This window comes from Topomyia yanbarensis, chromosome 2 (assembly GCF_030247195.1).
Source record: "Topomyia yanbarensis strain Yona2022 chromosome 2, ASM3024719v1, whole genome shotgun sequence".
NCBI classification, from domain to species: domain Eukaryota; kingdom Metazoa; phylum Arthropoda; class Insecta; order Diptera; family Culicidae; genus Topomyia; species Topomyia yanbarensis.
Window position 1 is genome coordinate 47,658,781 of NC_080671.1, and position 19,573 is coordinate 47,678,353.

Here is a 19,573-nt window from a genome sequence, read left to right on the forward strand (position 1 = left end):
CATTAAATGGTGACATATACGAAAGACCAATCTGCTTCAACGAATTTTTTAGTATTTGTCGTCAGAGGACACTCAACAGTTGGCAAACCTCGTGGAGCAATGGTGAACTTGGACGATGGCTACATTCCATTATCCCAAAGGTATCAACGAAGCCTTGGTTCAGGGGGATGGATGTGGGTCGGGATTTTATTCGAGTAATGTCCCGACTTATGTCCAACCACTACACCTTGGATGCGCACCTGCGGCGTATTGGGCTTGCGGAGAGTAGTCTGTGCGCTTGTGACGAGGGCTATCACGACGTCGAGCACGTTGTCTGGGTATGCGCCGGGTACTTGGACGCCAGGTCTCAGTTAAAGGATTCCCTTCGGGCCCGAGGTAGACCACCCAACACAGATAAAACATATTATGTAAAATTACACGATTTGTGATGCACATAAAGGGAACGTGACGAATGGCGGAAAAATATGCGAAAGATGAATTTTACACGTCGTCTAATTTGAGTTAAAGTAAATTTACAGGTTTTGACTGAAATTTCAATCGTCGCGTAAATTTCAGCGTATATTATGGAAATGTTAAAACAGCGATGTATAATTATGCAATACACACAGAAACGAAAAAAAAAGATAGAACTTTCTTGAGTTATCCAAATTACTAAAAGAAAAAACAGTTGCTTTGTTATAATTTTTATTAATCACATGTTACTGACCGGTTATGTAGAAAGCAAATAATGGTCTACATATAATGTTACAAAAGAGATATTTAGGTGCTTACTTTTACTTGCTGATTTCAACTAAAACCATTTGGACTGGCAAAATAATAACATCAGCTTATCAAATAAGAAAACCTTACATGAAAGATCTATGATAACTTAAAATATCGGTTCAAGTTTACTAAATCTATAACTTTTGTTACTCTGCTTAAATTCCCTCTTCCAAATCCTAACTCGATTTCGCTTAATTTTCTATAGTAGTCTTATTTGTATACATGTCTCGACAATAGTTCAATAACTTTTTGAACAATGCGCTGTTTGTTGCCTACCCTGTAAGCATTCGATTTGGATCCAGATGAAGGTATTATCTTTAAAAAATACTGTTGCAAAAGCTCTAGAAACTTTGATGCTATTTTCAGATACTTAAAGCTGTGCACAAAATGTACACACAGCAGATCTTGCATGGCACAAATGGCATCAGCAGTACCTTCGGAGAGGCGCGCCTGATCAGCGAAAACGTAGTATATTGAAGTATCTTGTCCCATATCTGAAAACAAACAAATACAATGATTATACCACTTGTTTTTTAATCAATCGTTTCTTGTTGAGTAGGATTAATTTGCCGAAAGTAAATATAGAAATGAAAAAAAATGTGCATCATGTTTAGGAAATAAATTAAGTTAAGTGGTCATTATATGCAAATGTACATATAAAGCAAAATAATGTGTCGGGGACAGGGTGTTCAATAGACAAAATGAATAAATGAAGTCATCACATATATGCATCTAGTAATTGAACCTTACCCACAGATACCAGTAGGGGTCCGGCTGAATCCAATTGAATCTCGTCGAGGTGTGTTCCAATCTGCAATTGTATCAATATGTGGGTATTTATGTATATGCTTGAAAGTGTATATGGTCAGATCATACATACCTCCTTTTTGACAATTAGATCGTTGATGTTCTCTCCTACAAGGCAAGCCAAAAACCCAAGTACTTCCATATCACTGCATTCGTTGTCGAGTTTCACAAATTTTCGACCAGCAGTAATAGAGTAATTGATTATCTTTGGTCGCTTCATATCATAATATTTGCGCAAATCATCAACACAAACCCCTGTGGCTTGCGCAAAGTGGTAATTCAATAAACCTCGCCGTCGTAGAACAGGGTATTCCGACAGTAGCTTCTTGATATCCTTAGTTTCAGTTAGTTGATATCTAACAAAACTTTGCGACGATGCAAGAAATTCGTCTGTTAACAATTCCGGTTCATCTCGACGGAGCTTAGACAGTACATCTTTCGCGCATTCCTTCTTCGAACATTTCCAATAGCTCTTCAATGTACCAGCTCGTACGTTTCGTCCTTTATTGGAGGGAGGAATGTTCTCCTGGAATGGTCGAAAGCGATTCAAATACGCGTTGTGGCTGATCATTTTGTGCTTAATAACAACGTGGTCCGTCCCGTTCTTATATCCATCATCATCGACCATCTCGAGGCATGAATATTTGGAAAGCAACTGTTTAGCGACTGTTTCCATTACACTTGCCTTTATATCGGTATCAATCGCCCTTAACTGATCAACGATATTGTTGATTAAACTGCTGGTATCACCTTTAGTCATGCGAAGTGCAGCTGGAATCTGGGCATTAGGGTTATTAATTTTAAATTCTTGCAAAGTGTTAAGCTTATTCAAAATATTATCGCTCAGTTTGTTCCAATTAATTTCAAAGCAACGAAATTTCATTTCAGAAGCAGCATGCTTTTTTGTACTTTTTAGTACTTCTACGGATTCTGGTCGCTTTCTTGTCAGGTTATAAGATTGGTTTTCTTCAATCGTAGGATCGTCTGAGTCCTTATCCGATACTTGGTTGACGTTGTCCTCCTGTTCAGTAATCGAATAATCTGTGTCATTTACATGCTGTGATGTGGACGGTTGTTGTAATGAAATATCCTGATCCGTTATTCCTCTAGCTAAAAATCTCTCAATGAGAGGATTTGATACAGATATGGATTGGTTGGGAATAATGGTCATGACGTTTGGATCAATATTGAATGCCTGCAATGTCGACGATTCTGCTCCACCTATAGCGTGCGTGTTCTGGATAGGTGAAACTATTAACTGATCTATAGGCATTTGTTGAAGTTCTGTCAATGGAAGAAAACAAAATTGTATGAAAATGGTTCATATATTTTCGACAAAATTAATAGATTTTCAACTGATTCAAGCTACGGTTACAGTATAGACCAAGCTTTTCGTAGAAGACCAGCCACTGCGTCTAGTATTTTGATCATTCGAGTTAGTAGAAACAGTTTCCAGTTTTTTGCACTTTTTTACTGCAAAATAACTGGAAATATATTTTTGTTATGATCAGGAATCAGAATATATTGGCTCAAATGGCACGTTAGCAACTTAGGATACCTTTGATCAATTATAAATCATAATTAATGAACAAATCGTCATCCAGACGCAAACGAATCTACAGGTAGCATACATTTCGTGAAAGAACATCTTGTTGATTGATTTGACTGATGGATCGAAAATATATATATATATGTTGAATAAAATATTGGGCAGGAAGGACAGGAGTCTAGGGGCTTAACGAGCCCTCCGGCCTTACTACGAGTTGCGAAGTTTTGCTAGGATATGGTGGGGTTTGGATTGGACTCTGCTAAACCTCTAAAAAGCCATAACTCCGAAAGCATTTTCGACGAAGCGAGTCTGTGCCGATTCTGCTAAGATATTAAGATTCCAATAATCTAAGATCTTAGCAATGAAAGCACTCTAGCCCAACCGGAGTACCAACCGACACATCAGGATCGACGCCAGTAACATCCTCATTATGGCATGCTAGCCATGGTAAACGACAACTGACAGGACACGGATCACGAATCGGACGGCGACATTGGGCTGACAGGCGTGTGCTGTTCTACACCCTGTGTAAGGAAGTAATCGCCGGACCGACCTCGACACCCTACCGGGTAGCTCGCGAGTACGCTAGATCCACCGCTGGAGATTAGACCGAGTAGACAGAGCGAGGAGCTAAATGGCTCACAGAAACGTACATCGATACCGAGAGCAATTTACCGCCTGAGAATGCACGGTAGGGTAGTTTCGCAGGCGCGGACTACCCGACAGAATCTTGATGAAAAGGGGAGCTAATTGGTTCACAAAACATACACCAGTACCGAGAGAAATTCCATTGCCAGGGAACTCTCAGTCGGAGTAGAGTAATATCCGAGTCAATCTCGATAAAGCTGGGAGCTAAATGTCTCAAGGAAGCGGATATCGGTGTCGGGGGAAATTCCTCCGTCGGGGAACTATCGGTCGAAGTAGGGTGAGTTCACCGTTGGCAACTATCCAAGTAGATCGTGATAAGGCCGGGAACTGAATGATTCACGGAAACATGGCTCAAGAAATCAGCACCTACACCTAAACGGCTCACGGGGACGAGAGCTAAACGGCAACGTAATAGAGGGAGACAAAAAGTGAAAGAAGAGTCGAGAGTTAAATCAAAGTTCATAGGTCGAGCCACTCCATGAACCAAGTGAGGATCCGATATAGAGCAGAAGAAAGAGGTGCGAGGAAAGCACAACGATCCCCCCACGAAGTAGTACCTTGCCGTAGTTCCGTGGGGAAGAAGGGCACGCGCCCGAAGACACTGTTGTTGCCGAAGGAAAGGACCCAACAGGGAGTATCGTTGTAGGTCGGAAGGAGAAACAGCAAAAGCAGAAGGGCAGCAGAAGAGGAAAGGAAAACCTAGCTCGTCAGAAGGCGACAATAAGAGAAGCCGTGCTCGTCAGGGCCAATAATGCCATGACGTATGCAGCGCTGCTCAAGAAGGTCAGAGAGGACCTAGATGTGAGGGATGTGGAGGAAAACCCAAAAAGGCGACATGCTCTTCGAGTTGAAGAAGGACTAGCAGCTTGATCTTGCAGGAGACTAATACCAAATCAACAGGTGAAAAGGCAGAATTTAAAACATTAACCTTTACAGGGTTCTATCACATTCGCCCGAATGACATTCGCCCGAAAGTCATTTACCCGAATGACGTTCGCCCGAAAACCATTTACCAGAATGGACTATTTACCCGAATGTCATTAACCCGAATGGACCATTTACCCGAATGCCATCAACCCGAATGGACCACTCGCCCGAATGTCATTAACCCGAATACCACATTCACTCAAGCAGGGGTTGATTCCTTCTTTAAATATGAGCAGTTCTTTGAGTTTGTATACCAAATATCCCTCGCAATCAAACCGGTGATCCACTCGTTTGCCCGGTTTACTCACACTTAGGGATTGATTCCTTCTTTTAAACATGAGTCGCTCTTTTCCCACAATTAGGGTTTGATTGCTTCTTTCAAACATGACAAATCCTTGAATTTGTATGCCAAATAAGTTTGCAAAGAAACTGTTGATCCACTCGTCTGCCCGGTATACTCAAACATAAGGGTTGATTCTTTCAAAACAAGAGCAATTTCTTGAATCTATATACCAAATAGCTCTCTACGTAATATTGGATTTCGAGACAGGATGATTCTTCCACCTAATTCACGGATGATTCTTCCATCTAAACCAAAGTTTTTTCAGAAAAAAATTTTGAGGTGTTCAAATAATTGTACTCACATTTTCATAGTTTGCTTGCATTTAATTCAATATAAACACAATTTTTTTAACCTGACAAATGCTCCAATCTTCCAAATCACTAACGTTGTCGATTATACAATTATTTTTCACTTCTTGCCTAATATGCTTAACAAACATTCGACTACACATCATTATATTCTTTTTTTTATTGTTTTGTATACATACACTATAGTTCCTACATCCATAGTTCGGCGGATACTCAAACGGTAGTACACACTTATTCTTTGATAGTGATTGCAACAGAAACCGTTTGTACACAAATTTGAGTAAACTTTGTGTAGCACCGGGTAATGTCAAGTTTTGAAACGAAAGATATTTTTCTTACACACACTGAAATCATGATTTTTATGTCAGTTATCAGTGATAATAGCGTAGTGTCTTTGTTGCAATGAGTAGCTGAGGATACCCGAATATAATTTTACAATAGCATTTACCCTACAAACAATCATAAAACAATAAATATTATAGTTATTACTGTTTCAACTTTGTTTGAGTTCTTGCAGTAGATTTGCAATAAAATTTCATATAACAATCAATTTTAAGGTTCAGCAGAAAACTGATACAGTAAATTCACATTAAATTTTACTGCATGAAGAAAAATAAATGTATGAATGCATGAAGAGAAATAGATTTTTTTAATGGTAAGATATAACCACCCCCCTTTTTTACTGTAAAAGTTGTTTTGACATTGAAATTTACTGTAGAAATGATGAAGTTTGTTTTTGCCTTTCTCAATAGAAAGGTATTGCAATTGCTCTGAAAACCGACTTTTTAACGGAGGCCCGAGTGACATATACCATTCGATTCAGTTCGTCGAGTTCGGCAAATGTCTGTGTGTGTATGTATGTGTGTATGTATGTATGTGTGTGTGTATGTGTGTGTGTATGTGACCAAAAATGTCACTCATTTTTCTCAGAGATGGATGAACCGATTTTGACAAACTTAGTCTCAAATGAAAGGTGCAACATTCCCATAGGCTGCTATTGAATTTCTAATGGATCCGACTTCCGGTTCCGGAATTACAGGGTGATAAGTACGAACACGCAGAAAATGTCGATTTTAATAAATTCTGCAATGAATGTATAAAGGTGAAAAATTTTCCAAAATATGACCACAACTGCTTCGATTTGTAGTATTAGGTCACTAACATCCATTCAAAGTCTATTTGGCCACATTGGCCACCATCCTCGGTTCCGGAAGCCCCGGCGGAAGTATCTAAATTCAGAATAACAGTCACATCGGTTTCTCGGAGATGGCTAGACCGATTCGACTAAACTTGGCCTCAAATGAAAGGTATTGCGTCCCCGTAAATGGCTATTTAATTTCATCCCGATCCGACTTCCGGTTCCGGAGTTACAGGTTGTGGCGTGCGATCACATAGCAAATTGTGATTCAAACCGATACTCCGATGAAAGCAAAAAAGGTAAAAATTTCGCTAAAATGTCTCTCAAACAACTTAAATTTGCTGTTCTAGGTCACCGACGGCCAACCAAACTTTCGTTGACTACATTAACCACCATAGACGGTTCCGGAAGTGCCCGGGAAAAGCGGCCATCTTTCAAAATTTACGAACTCACATCAGTTTCCCGGAAATGGTTGGGCCAATTTTCACAAACTTAGTCCCAAATGATAGCTATAATATCCCCATAGATGTCTATAAAATTTCGTACGGATCGCTTATATGGTTCCGGAAATATAGACTAAACCGTCCGGTCACATATGAAATTCCCATATAAGCCGGAACTCAAATTTTTTTTTCAAAGGGGGGACCCCATGAAATTTCAGAAATCGAATTCGTATTTTTGATGCCAAACATCTTTAAAATGCATGAAACGTCGAGATTTTATGTTATCTCGAAAAAATTTTTTTTTGTAAAAATCGACTTTTTGGGACTTTGCCGATTTCGCACCTTTTTTCAGTTCAATATTACCGTGGCTGTTTTTTTTCAAAATTTTAGAACTCGAACTCTTTTAATGAATATAAACAACGCACACATTCTCGTGATTCATGATTGAGAAAGGCACAATTGCACCGCTAGGTGGATTAAAATAGGTTTTTTATTGTAGCCTAAGTAGAATTTACTCTAAATTATTGTAAAATTACTGTCACAGTGAAAAACATGGTTTTGTTATTGTACATTTCAATTCAGGTAAGCGTCTAAATTATACCCATTTTCATTACATAAAACCTGCAAAACACATATATGTTGTACTCAGAGATGCCAGATGTGAAGATTTGTCTTCATTTTGAAGACATTTGAAATTTTGTGAAGACGTGTTTTTCATTTTGAAGACAAATTTATTCGGATGTCTGGTTGATTTCTGGCAGAAATCGATAACCGATTCAGAATACTGGCCATTGAACCCAAATGAAGATTTGAAAAAGATAGCTTCTATCCTTGGTTGTATTTATTATCGGGTATTTGATACCAAGTCAAACCATTCCAGGACAGGACTTCCGAGTGGATTCAGTATGGATTCCAGCTCAAATGCATCAACCGTTTGAGTCGGAATCGGTTGTTTCCTTTGAGCCAGATTTCATATTGAATCCATTCAGGATTTCGAACCGGTTCCAGAATGGATTTGATGGATAGTTAAGATAAGTTGGTGTGGCAGCGCTAGTGTTTTAACGTATATTCATTCAAAAGTTTACACAAATTTTATTAACATATCTGTTCGATCATGGATGTCTGTTCTCTATGATTCAAGGGCAAAAGGTATCAAGTAATGGATTTGCTGTTTAAGGCTAGATAATGGAGTTGAATTAAAAAACAAAAATTTCATTCGATTGTTTTTTTATGAAACTATGTTGAAAACTTATTCGTTTTATATCACAATTTTATTTGCCTTTTGATTTCGTATGCCGATCGTTTACCAGATAGGACCATTTGAAATGTTAGTGTAGAAATCATTCCCATCAAGCAGCGATGCCAGATTTTATTTTACAGACTTTTGATAGTCTCCTACAGATGTGGCTAGCAATCTACAGACTTTTAAAAGGGGAAAATTGTTTAGTAAAATTGCACTATAATAACTGTATTTGAATACAAGTGATTCCTTCACAATAGTATTCGAATTTCAATCTAATTTTAAAGCAATACTCTAGTGTTACAAGGATTTACACAACCGTCTACAGACTTTCCAGACATTTTAATAGTTCTTCTACAGATGTTTCCCAAACACATGTGGCATCGCTGCCATCAAGATAATTTCAGTTTGCACGGCAAAAATTTTTTACCCATTTTATGTATTCAAATTGCCAATTTTCGGCAGTTATTCGAGCTGTCAAAAAATGGGTACTTTTTTGTTTCTAACAATGGGTACTTTTTATCCATTTCACAACCACTCGATGAGGTAATGCCAATGGATATATATATATATATATATATATATATATATATATATATATATATATATATATATATATATATATATATATATATATATATATATATATATATATATATATATATATATATATATGTATATATATATATATATATATATATATATATATATATATATATATATATATATATATATATATATATATATATATATATATATATATATATATATATATATATATATATATATATATATATATATATATATATATATATATATATATATATATATATATATATATATATATATATATATATATATATAGAGTTAACCTGCAAATTATGGATCGTGGAGAAACCTGCAAATTGTCGGTTCGTAGCCGAAACCGTAGCAGAATCGGAACATTTCGGCAATGCTCTGAAAACGACGACAGTTTAAACTACTGAGGATGATGCAAATATGACCCAGTTCGGTAGTTTTGACTGCTTTGAAAGCCAAAAACAATATTCTAATCAATGACAGGTCTTATTTAGTTTTGTGGCATTAGAACATCCTTATCGTGAATCGGTGCTTCTTCAGTTTTATAATATCATTTTTTAAATTCAATTCAATTCTATTTTCAATATTTTTCATTCTGGAGCGATTTTCAAGAATGGGTATTTTTTACGCATTTTGTTGTAACTGTTCTGCGAAAAATAATGGATAAAACGTACCCAGGTTGACGTACAAGGTCTGTACTCATTAATGAGTACAAGTTGTTTACCCATTAAATGGGTTATTCCACTTCTATTGAAAATTGGCAATTTTCTACGCATTAATGGATATTTTAATTTATCGGCATAGTCTGAGATGGGTACACTGAAAAAACTTAACACATTAACATTATGTGGAAATCTATTGAATTGTTTCAATCCACAAACACATGAAACGCACGCGGTTGCCACTTGAATATCCATTCGAGTGTGGGAAATATGGTTTTCAAATGAAATTCATGCGAACATGGTGTGAAAAGCACATTAACATCATAAGAAATATCATTGACTAACATTTCCAAATGAATTACACGTGAATAAAACTTCGTTTTACTTATAGATTTCATTGGCAGGAGAATCGGTGAAATCAATTGTTTTACATGCACTACATGTTTTTCATACTAAAGTCATGTGGAAAGTTCAAACTTTGCGACTCAATAGCACGGCAATGAATATTCAATGGATAAATAAACACCCCATGAGAAGCTTTTTAATGGATTTTCATGTAAAATTCAAAGGGATGCACATGAAAGTGATGTTTAAGTGCATATGGTTCTATCGTGTCGATTATTTCCAGTGTATATTCAGCGATGCCAGATGTGAACACAAGTCTTGAAGACATTTGAAAGGTTGTGAAGACAGATTTTCCATTTTGGAGCCTGACTGATTTTTGGCAGAATTCTGGATTAAAATATAAAGCCGATTGAGAATCTTGGACATTTTTTAAGAAATGTGAAGACATTTTTTTTAAGAAATGTTAAGACATTTTTAAAAAATACCTGGTATCCCTGATTAAATTATTCTTAAATATATAAAAAAAATGTTTGAACGTGTTTAGCTGGAAATGAGCCAGAAGTCTGGTTGATTCTAGTTAGTATTAGGCAATCCATGAGACATTCCTTATCAGCTGATTATTTCTTCTGACGTAACTCGGGTGGGTGCGACGTCCGACAAAATCGCCGATTCGATCCAACATCAAACGAATCGAGCTATCGATGTATAATCGTTGGACGGGTTTTTTCTGTTCGCAGGAGCAAACTTGTTGACAAAACCCCTCGTTGAATTGTCAAACAAATGTCGTGATGGATTGCCTTAAGGGCCATTCATATACCACGTATTCCAAAAAAACCTTCAGTTTTGACATCCTTCTCCCCCTACATCGACAAGCGTGGACATTTCATGTACTCCTACCACCCCCCCCTCCTCTCCCCACAATATCCACGTGGACTTTCCCGAGATTTTTCTCAAGTAATATCATTTCGATTTCAGGTATTCATATTGTGTTGGACTGTTTTGAAAATTGCTGTAACCTGAAGCATCGAATTAAAAAATAGTTCAAACTTTGTAGGTTTGCTGAGACATTTGTAAAAATTACAAGCATTAAAAATTGTATGCCTAAAAGACGCTTTTTTGCAATACACAACATTTAAGTAAACTATGAACTTCAATTGGCTTATGTAAAATCAACAACATTATTTAAAACTCTAAAATAGTTGAAAACGATATAGAGGATTGAATCAAGTTTTTTCGAGAGCATTTAGCCCGGTGTTGATTTCCACTGATTTTGTGACACCATGCCATGCTGTTACGGGCTCTTTAAGCGTTACAGTTTTGGAATGATTTGAAGGGAAACATCAAACGCTTAAACCTATGATGACACAAATTTGTTTTATGACCTTATTAAGAAAAAAATATATAAGTATGAGTCCCATGAAATATTTCTATACCCCCCCCCCCTTCCACCCCCCTCATCATGGACAAGCGTGGGCTTTTTCGTACCCTCTACCCCTCCCCCAAGTTGTCCACGTGGTATAAGGATGATCCCTACCCAGTAAAGTTCAGCCGGAAATGAACTGGAATTCTGGCTGGTTCCAGTTCGAATTCCGGCTCCAATGATACAACAAATTCTAGTTGGAATCGGTTGTGTCACTGGAGCCGGGATGCGAACTGGAACCAGACGGAATTCCGGTTCATTTCCGGCTGAGCTAAACTGGGTAATTCCGACTCGTGACACCCGATTCTAACTACACGCAGTACTTTATTCAGTCATCGATAGCATACTTTTCTATCTGCCTCTACCCAGTTAAGTTCAGCCAGAAAATGAGCTGGAATTCTGGATGGTTCTAATTCGTATTCCGGCTCCAGTAATACAACCGATTCTTGTTAGAATCGGTTGTGTTACTGGATCTGAAATACTATCTAGAACCAGCCAGAATTCCGGTTCATTTCCGACTGAATTTTACTGGGTCCTTTCTTCTGTTGTCAATTTTATGCATTGAACTTATTCGGTCTTTCCACTCATTGAATGCTTACTAGAAGTATATGCTAGAAAATGCATAAAAATCACACGAGAATAAAAGAAAAGGGAATATAAAGTATGTTAACTCTGCATATTTTTGTTTCTCAGTGTAGAATTGGTTGTGTTGCTGGAGGCTAAATCGAACCAGAACCAGCCAACATTCCGGCTCATTTGCCGACTGAATTTTACTGGGTTGGATAGTATCTTTATTTTTGGCTCATTATTGGGTTAAAATTGAAAAAGCGTGTATGTGCCAGTCTGACAGACACAAAAAAACGTCAGAAACTGGTTTAAGCAAAGACTTTCACTTTAAAATTATTTATTATTTTAAACCTTTTAAACTTAGCACTAGTGATTAATGAATTACCGCAAAAGTGTAGTGCATACTAAAAAAGTATGTGGATGTTAGATGCCTTGCACGCCTCCACTCTTAAACTTAATTTAAACTGATGTTTCAACTAACGGATATCATATTACAAATTGGACTAGTTCACATTTTCAATTTACATGCACATATTTAGAATTCATTTAATGTACATATGCACCATGAATTGATCAATCGAAATGCCGAATTGTATAAGAAAAACATCCGTCTTTTGCGACATGATGACGCCATGACCCACTCTAATAGTGATACGTTTTATCAATGTTTTGATATAGTTTTTCTCTGGGGCTTGATGACTACTAGTAATGCATAGTCTAATTGAAGTTTAAGAGATTTACAGAATGTATACATGGTAATGGTTTTCTGGTAATTATCTTGGTGTTTAGATAGAGTAAGTTGGCACATAAAGTAATTTCAAATGATGTGATTTGTCCAATCCTAACCAAGCTTTCTCGAATTGAATACTTTGTAGCAAATTCATATTAGCAGTAGACTATGCGGATTTATAAATAGTTTATCAACGACATACCTTGTTCTTTTCTTAGTGTTTGTGTATCGTTAGCATAAAATCCTTCAGGAGTCCAGATCTCTTCGAATTCCAATAACATCAGTAGTTCTTTGTTGAACGCAGATAATGCTATATCACAGGATAGCTCGCACCCATCGCTCGCAAGCACAATGTTACGGAATGGTCGTTGAAATTTTTTGGTTGCTGAAATATAATTTGTTAATGCGTTCCTCTTATCGACAATGTCTGGCAAAAATAATTACCTTCTTCAATTAAGCTGTTGATGGTACCATTAGCAAAGACTACGTGTCTTGCTTGACGTGACGAATCGCATATTTTATATGGTGTTATTGACATTTTGAGTTCTAAATATTTTGTTCCGGGATCGGCGGAATCGAGTGCTTAATAAAAAGATACATTTTATTGTTCTCCATAAATAAAGTCAAAGGGGCTCGGTCAATGAATTCTTCAAGTGGTGAACTGACAAGTTTTTCGCTTTCTTCATAGGTTGGATTTATTTCCATAAGCCCTCGTTCATGAATATCAACAGCAATAAGTTCGCTTCCGAACATTGTAATACTTTCATGTTTTGGGTTGAAAACTAACAATTTGATTTTCAAAACATAAAAACATTCTCCATACTCATCATGGCGCAAGAAAAGGCAGTCTCCTACTGAATACGTATATCCCATAAATGTACCTTTCTCGACGAATACATTTCTAGAATCATCTAGCCTGATGGCGTGCAATGCGTTTTGAAGAGACTTCGGTACGTTCGAAATATTGTCTACAAATTTTTCCAATAGAAAGTTGTTTCTGAAACGTTCGGTTTGCGTATTTAAAAGACCCTGGTAATACTGATATTGTTCACTACAAAATTTAACAACGTTCTTAAAGTTTATAGTGGTCCTAAGACAGCGTTTGAAAAAGCAATGCTTTCTTTCGCAGAAAAGTGTGCAGTACGATATTATCGGTCCCATCCATAACATGTAACGAGGATAATGAAGAGTGTAATGATGTTTAGGTCTTAGCGGCACTTTAAAATGAGTTGTTCTCAGCTCTAGATATTCTCTGAGATCCGTTGCCAAAATTTTGATCTGGATGCTTGACAGTAATGGAGACGTTATGACATCAGTTATTTTCTTGATTAGAAGAAGCATAATAATTTGTGGATTGTTGTAATTTATGTCAGGTTTGTTCAGGAATATGAAAGGGATAATCTGTATGAGATGCCACACATCACATGCCTTAGCTTTTATATTGCCTGTTTTTCGTGTGAAATTGAATACTATTTGTGTGCTTATATTAAGTTGTTTGAACAGATTGTTCACCCTTCCTTCCAGATAACACCTAGAAACGGTACCGGTTGCCACGATGGTTTTGAAAATAAGAAAGAGATCATAATTTACCCACCCTTCGAAAAGGTCATGAGCAACACAAGGTACAGCACCCAAATCAAACATCTCAAAATATTTTAACTCGTTGAAAATACAACTTCGTTTCACACCACGATACGGAATTTGAGTAGGATTACATTCAATAGTCTTCAAGTCTTGCCTGTTCAACTCTGGAGTCCTTGAGATTGCTATCTCGTAAGGATTGCTTCGAAACGAGTCTAATGTAGTGTAGCATGTGCGACAAAAGTATGAGTTTTTTGAAAAATTTTCTGATAAGCCTGCTAGTTGATGAGCACCCAAATTATCATTCATGGTGGCAAAAACTGAACCGTACACTCTTTCATTGTCACCACCACCATGTATCACAATCCCCTCATGCTCTAATTCTTTTAAATCTTCGATCAACCTGCGAAATATAGTGCTAGTTCCAAAGTACGTAAAATCTTTGTTTTTGCAAATTGAAACAAGGTGTACGTTATCGGTAAGACATCGCAAGTGAGGTGAGAGGTTTCCGAGCACCATGTACACCAGAAGTAGCTTGTATCGAGATGTAGCATTTCCCAGTTGGTTAGGCACAACTTCAGCCGCATCTTGGTAAATGAAAATATTTACAGTTTTTCTACTGAAGAAAGAGCTGTGTTGAAATTTCAAACCATCAGTATAGTCACTGATGTAACCAGGAACTGAGGCCTTGTTTCCAAACATTGCGTTGTACCCATTTTTGTCATTCAACAACCCACGTAGTGTCTCGAGAATCGGCACATAATAGTAGAAAGAATCATTGTGTTTTTCATCTTTTTGGAGATCAATCTGCACTGGAGACACGTATGAAAAATTTTCACTGAAAAACTTTCTTCGCATATATGCAGAACGGAAAATCCCATCTGATCCGAATATTTTGCTCAAAAGAAGTCCATCAGATAATTCGCCAATCAACACACATTTGGCAACTTCGGTCAAATCCAATCGTCTGACACACTCTTCCGCGTGTTCTCTAAGATATTTTTGTTGAACGCGACACACTTCACTGAGTGCTTCCACAACCTCTTGTATTGCACTATTTGTAACATGGTGCTTGGAAAGAAGCTTTAGGAACAAACTTCCCAATACTTTCTCCACAATTCGCAGCGGATGCAGCTCGCAATCATCTTCTACTACGTCCGTGTCATACACTCCGAAGACCTCTTCTCGAGCAACTTCTCTGGTTGAGTTGTCACAATTCCGTTCCCCAACATTTCCTCCACATTCCTCGACAGAGTCTGATATCGCTTCGGTACTTAATACGACACCGGACGTTTTGAAACCACCTCTATGGGCATACATTTTATGTATTCTGAGGCTATTGGTAGTAGCAAATGGTTTCCTAGACGGGCACTGCATGGGACAATAGACGGGTTGTCCGGAGGAGATGTGGGCGGAAGCATGTTTCATGATTTTATGAAAATTGTCTTCAATGAAGTCGCAAGTAGCCAAGGAACACTTGAACAATACTCTTTTCTTTGGCCCATCAAAGGGATCCATATGTCGGAACCGAATATGCTTCCGAAATGATGCAAATGAACCGAATTTCTTAGCGCATTCGGAAAATGGACATAGAAACAATTTTTCATGGCGATGTATCTTAGTATGAACTAAAAAACACTTTACATCTATGGAAACCACTTTACAGTTCAAACACTTGATTTTTAGAACCATTTTAACCAACCTTTTAATGGAAACTTTCGAAATCGCGAGCGAATGAATGGAAGTTAAATATGGCTGCCGTTGAATTTGTGAGCTTCGCTTTCTTTTGCGACGTCAACGTAGATTTACGAAAAATCATGTAAAAATAAAATATATTGGCTGAAAACAAACTGCATTGCGTAAAAAATCGATAAATATGATGTAAATTTCCATAGAAGCATATAGAATTACACGATTTTAAGCGTTCCTTTTATGTGCACGACATTTGGTATAGATTTACGCTTGAAATATAATTACATGATGTTTTATTCTGCGAAAGTTTGAAATGCGCTAAGATTAAGTTTAATATTTTTTTGCTGTGAATATCCCAGTCCGAGATATACTGGCAAATCGTGATTTCCCCTATATGTCCCTTATTTATACTTTCATAAAAACGACAAATATCCCAAATTAGCCCCTCTCTTTTTATTTCTCGTTTTAGAAGCTTTCTCTTGCCTTGTGGGACCGATCAGCTCCAGACTGCAACTATGTAACCGCCGTCGCACTTACCACTACGGAAACTGAAGCGAGAGCGACTCAAGGTCCGATGACTTTTGAAGGATTCCCCGCGGGTCCGAAGAATACCATCCGCCAATCCGACCTACTAGACTGAGGCGGTAATCTTTCGCTGATCTCCCGTTTGAGCGAAAGTTGCAAGTTTTGCTCTTCTCTCCCGGTCACCATCTACGCTTTCTCTCCCCTGTCCTTGATACAACTGCTTCTACAGCCCCCCTCTGAATATCTTGACCAAGCATAAGTCTCCGCTAAAAAAGTTCAAATTTGTATTCTGTATTCCTAGTTTTAAGATAGTTGTAATTTTACCTCTTTGTTAAAACTATTGTCCCCCATCTTGTAAATAGAATTGTATCCCTAGTCTTAAAACACCTGCGAATTTTCTCATAAATATTTGTTCCCCCTTTTGTGTACCAAACTATATTGTTAGTTTTAAGATAACTGTAAATATTTCCTAAAAATTATTACTATTGAATTCCTTGTTTTAAAATTTTTTCAAAAAAAAAATCTTTCGCCTCTCTCTTGTATATAGAATCTTATTTCTAGTCTTAAGATAGCTGTAAAATTTTTCTTTTTTAAAAAAGTATTTCAACATTGTAACCTCCTAGTTTTAAAATATACAAAATGTAAAAACAAAAGAATTTGGCACCGCCAAGCTAACGCATTAGTGCCTATCAAATAAACGAAATGAATAAAAAAAAAAAATAAAAAAAGCCATAACTTTTAAAGTATTCAAAATAGATATTTGAAGTCTTCAGTAAAGTTATTCGCAAAAGTAAGAGCTACAAATTTGCTGAAGGCATCATTTCGATATAATCACTTCCAAGAAAATTTGTGAAAATATCTCACTCATAGGGGGATTAATCAGCAAAAGCACAATACCAAAAGAAAGGGCATATTACCTCCATTAAATTCTCCGAAGATACTATTGACGTAAAATAAGCCGTTTTGGCGTTAATAATAGATTACATGTTTTTGGTCATATTTCTGGCAATGGGAAATGATAAAAATCTTTCGTCCGCATTTAATGTTAAATATCTCTTTTGATAATAGTCCGATTTCAACAATCTATAGCTTGTTCGAAAGGTATTCGTTGAAGCTGTCTAAAAACATATAAATTGTTTATCTATATTGTCAATTTCGGCAGATAAGTTAAAGAAACTGCAAAAAACGCCATTTTTACGCATTCAAACATTCATATCTTGGAAACTAAACATCAGAATCAAAAACAAATTAATAGCGTTCATACTGTTTTTTAGTTCTTTCATTTAAAATTGGTTTGGATAAGATTGGTTCAGCCATTGCTGAGAAACACGAATGAGAATTTGTCCGTTGCATACACACACACAGACACACACACACAGACATTGTCCCAAATCGTCGAGCTGAGTCAATTGGTATATAAGACTCGGCCCTCCGGGCCTAGGAAAAAATCTTGAAAGTTTGATCGAATTCTATACATTTCTTTTATAAGAAATGTAAAAAGTCGATTTCATATTGGCGAAGTTCGAAGACAACACACACGAGGGTTGGTTTCATTTATTACTCTTCATGTTGTATATGCTTTACGATTGAAATTATTACCCGGACTTTCTGTAATTTCGCTTTTCATCAGTACGATATGTGAATTTTTGACCTCCATTTTCGTTAAAACTTGGGTGTTTTAGGTTCAGGAACTCATCCTCTTTTAGACTTGGTAAACACTGGGTACGGTACTGGAACATGCTTTCCGGAAGCATGTTCCAGTACCGGGATAATCTATGTGAATTTCAATAGAATACTGGCAATATGAATTTCCTAAATTCATGGAATTGCATCAGCCGGCTGTATTCTCATGACTAGGGAACCATTTGGTGATTTGACACCAGAACGGGGGCTGGGAGTGGCCAATTCGAGGTCCAATTGCCGTATGGTCCCGTAACAAAAAATAACATGAAATGGTTTAAAACGTTTCGCGTTCCGCTCTTCAGCACATGACAGCCGTCATGACCGCCATGCAGACGTTAAGTCCAACAAAGCAAACATTACTTATGATCGCATAAAACGACTGCTAACGGTTGTCGTCCCGTTAAGCAAAAGTTCTGATTCTGAGAGCTTATAATGGAATCGAAACTTTGTTTTAGCTTAGCAAAAAAAAACTAAGAGCGGAATGCGAAGCGTTAAAAACAATTTCAAAGTAGGATTTGTGTCCTTACGCTCAAAATGGTATTTCTACCATATTCCTTAGGAAAAAAATAAATAACATACTTCTGAGACAATTCGAAGAGTTTTGACACCCATATCGCTAATTAGTATACTAGTATACTATTAAAATTTACAAATCATTCCCCAGTACTGAAACATTACCCCGGATTACCAATAAGCAGATACATTCATCCAGCTCAATCTCACAGAATCAAAAAGTGGAGGAGTTTCTTAATCCAAAACATCTAAAAGTGTCCAAATCGGTTAAAGAAAACCATAGTTATGAGCAAATAAATTTGTGAGTACCCGGGTACCCTTGTTGGTCTGAAAAAGATGTTTTTTGTTGGACACACAACGGTTTAATGTACTTGAGCTTATACATAAAGGTGACCTTAATTTGGATGCCGAGGCCGATAATTTATGAGAAATCACGACCGAAGAATTTAAACAACAAATAAGGAACCATCCATAAATGACGTAGCATTTTTTGAACGATTTTTAACACCCCCTCCCCCACCGTGAAAAATACGTGTAAAAATGGTTTAAAACAGTTTTCTTCATAGTGGAGAAAAAATAGTTTTTACTTTTTCTCTACTAAATTAGTTCTGATGAGACGACATCGAAACGCAAATTCCATAACTAGTTTAGTTGTAGGCGTCCTTTACGCGCAAAGGTTTTTACGCGATTTTCTGCGTTATAGAAGGAAATTGGTTTTCACCCACATTTTCTCCTTAAAAAGAAATTTAGCACAGTACAATTAATGCCTCACATCACTGTAGGGACAATAAGGCAAACAAAGAGACGAATTTTATTAACACGAACAAAGCTATGCAATCCAGACCTAGCAAATGTCAGTCGAAACAAAGTTCATGGACGGTAAGCTTTTTTCTCTCCTTCGTTTGATATTGAGTGCAATTGTTGTAACGTATCGTAACCGCGAACGGTTACATTTATTGCAATGAAGAATTATTGTTTCCCCGAGCATCGAAATAATCAATACCGCACTTAAGTAGATATTCGACAGTGAGATTGGATTCGGAGCTAACTCCATCAATTTAAACATCCTGCGATGGAATATAAACGCAATACTCACGCGTAAAGGGTTCGC

At 37.0% G+C, this 19,573-nt stretch overlaps 2 protein-coding genes across 7 annotated transcripts in view; one reads left to right on the plus strand and one right to left on the minus strand.

Moving 5' to 3' along the window:
* The window catches only part of LOC131684436 (LIM domain transcription factor LMO4), a 1,051,444-nt gene that overhangs the window by 553,302 nt on the left and 478,569 nt on the right, over positions 1-19,573 (plus strand). The gene's annotated exons all lie outside the window — the stretch shown is intronic.
* On the minus strand, positions 654-15,369 carry LOC131679458 (uncharacterized). Its single transcript, XM_058960187.1, has 5 exons — positions 15,147-15,369; positions 12,671-12,853; positions 1,643-2,853; positions 1,513-1,573; positions 654-1,256 (listed from the first exon to the last, which is right to left on the minus strand). Exons 1-5 carry the CDS (start codon positions 15,367-15,369, stop codon positions 973-975), a joined length of 1,962 nt encoding a protein of 653 aa, XP_058816170.1. The 3' UTR covers positions 654-972.

Excerpts from the sequence above, each read along its gene's own strand:
- LOC131679458 (XM_058960187.1), bottom strand. The coding sequence starts at position 15,369 with ATGTATGCCCATAGAGGTGGTTTCAAAACGTCCGGTGTCGTATTAAGT. Across the intron at positions 2,854-12,670 it reads AACACTAAGAAAAGAACAAG|AACTTCAACAAATGCCTATA; the intron begins GTATGTCGTTGA and ends TTCCATTGACAG. Across the intron at positions 1,257-1,512 it reads ACCCCTACTGGTATCTGTGG|ATATGGGACAAGATACTTCA; the intron begins GTAAGGTTCAAT and ends GTTTGTTTTCAG.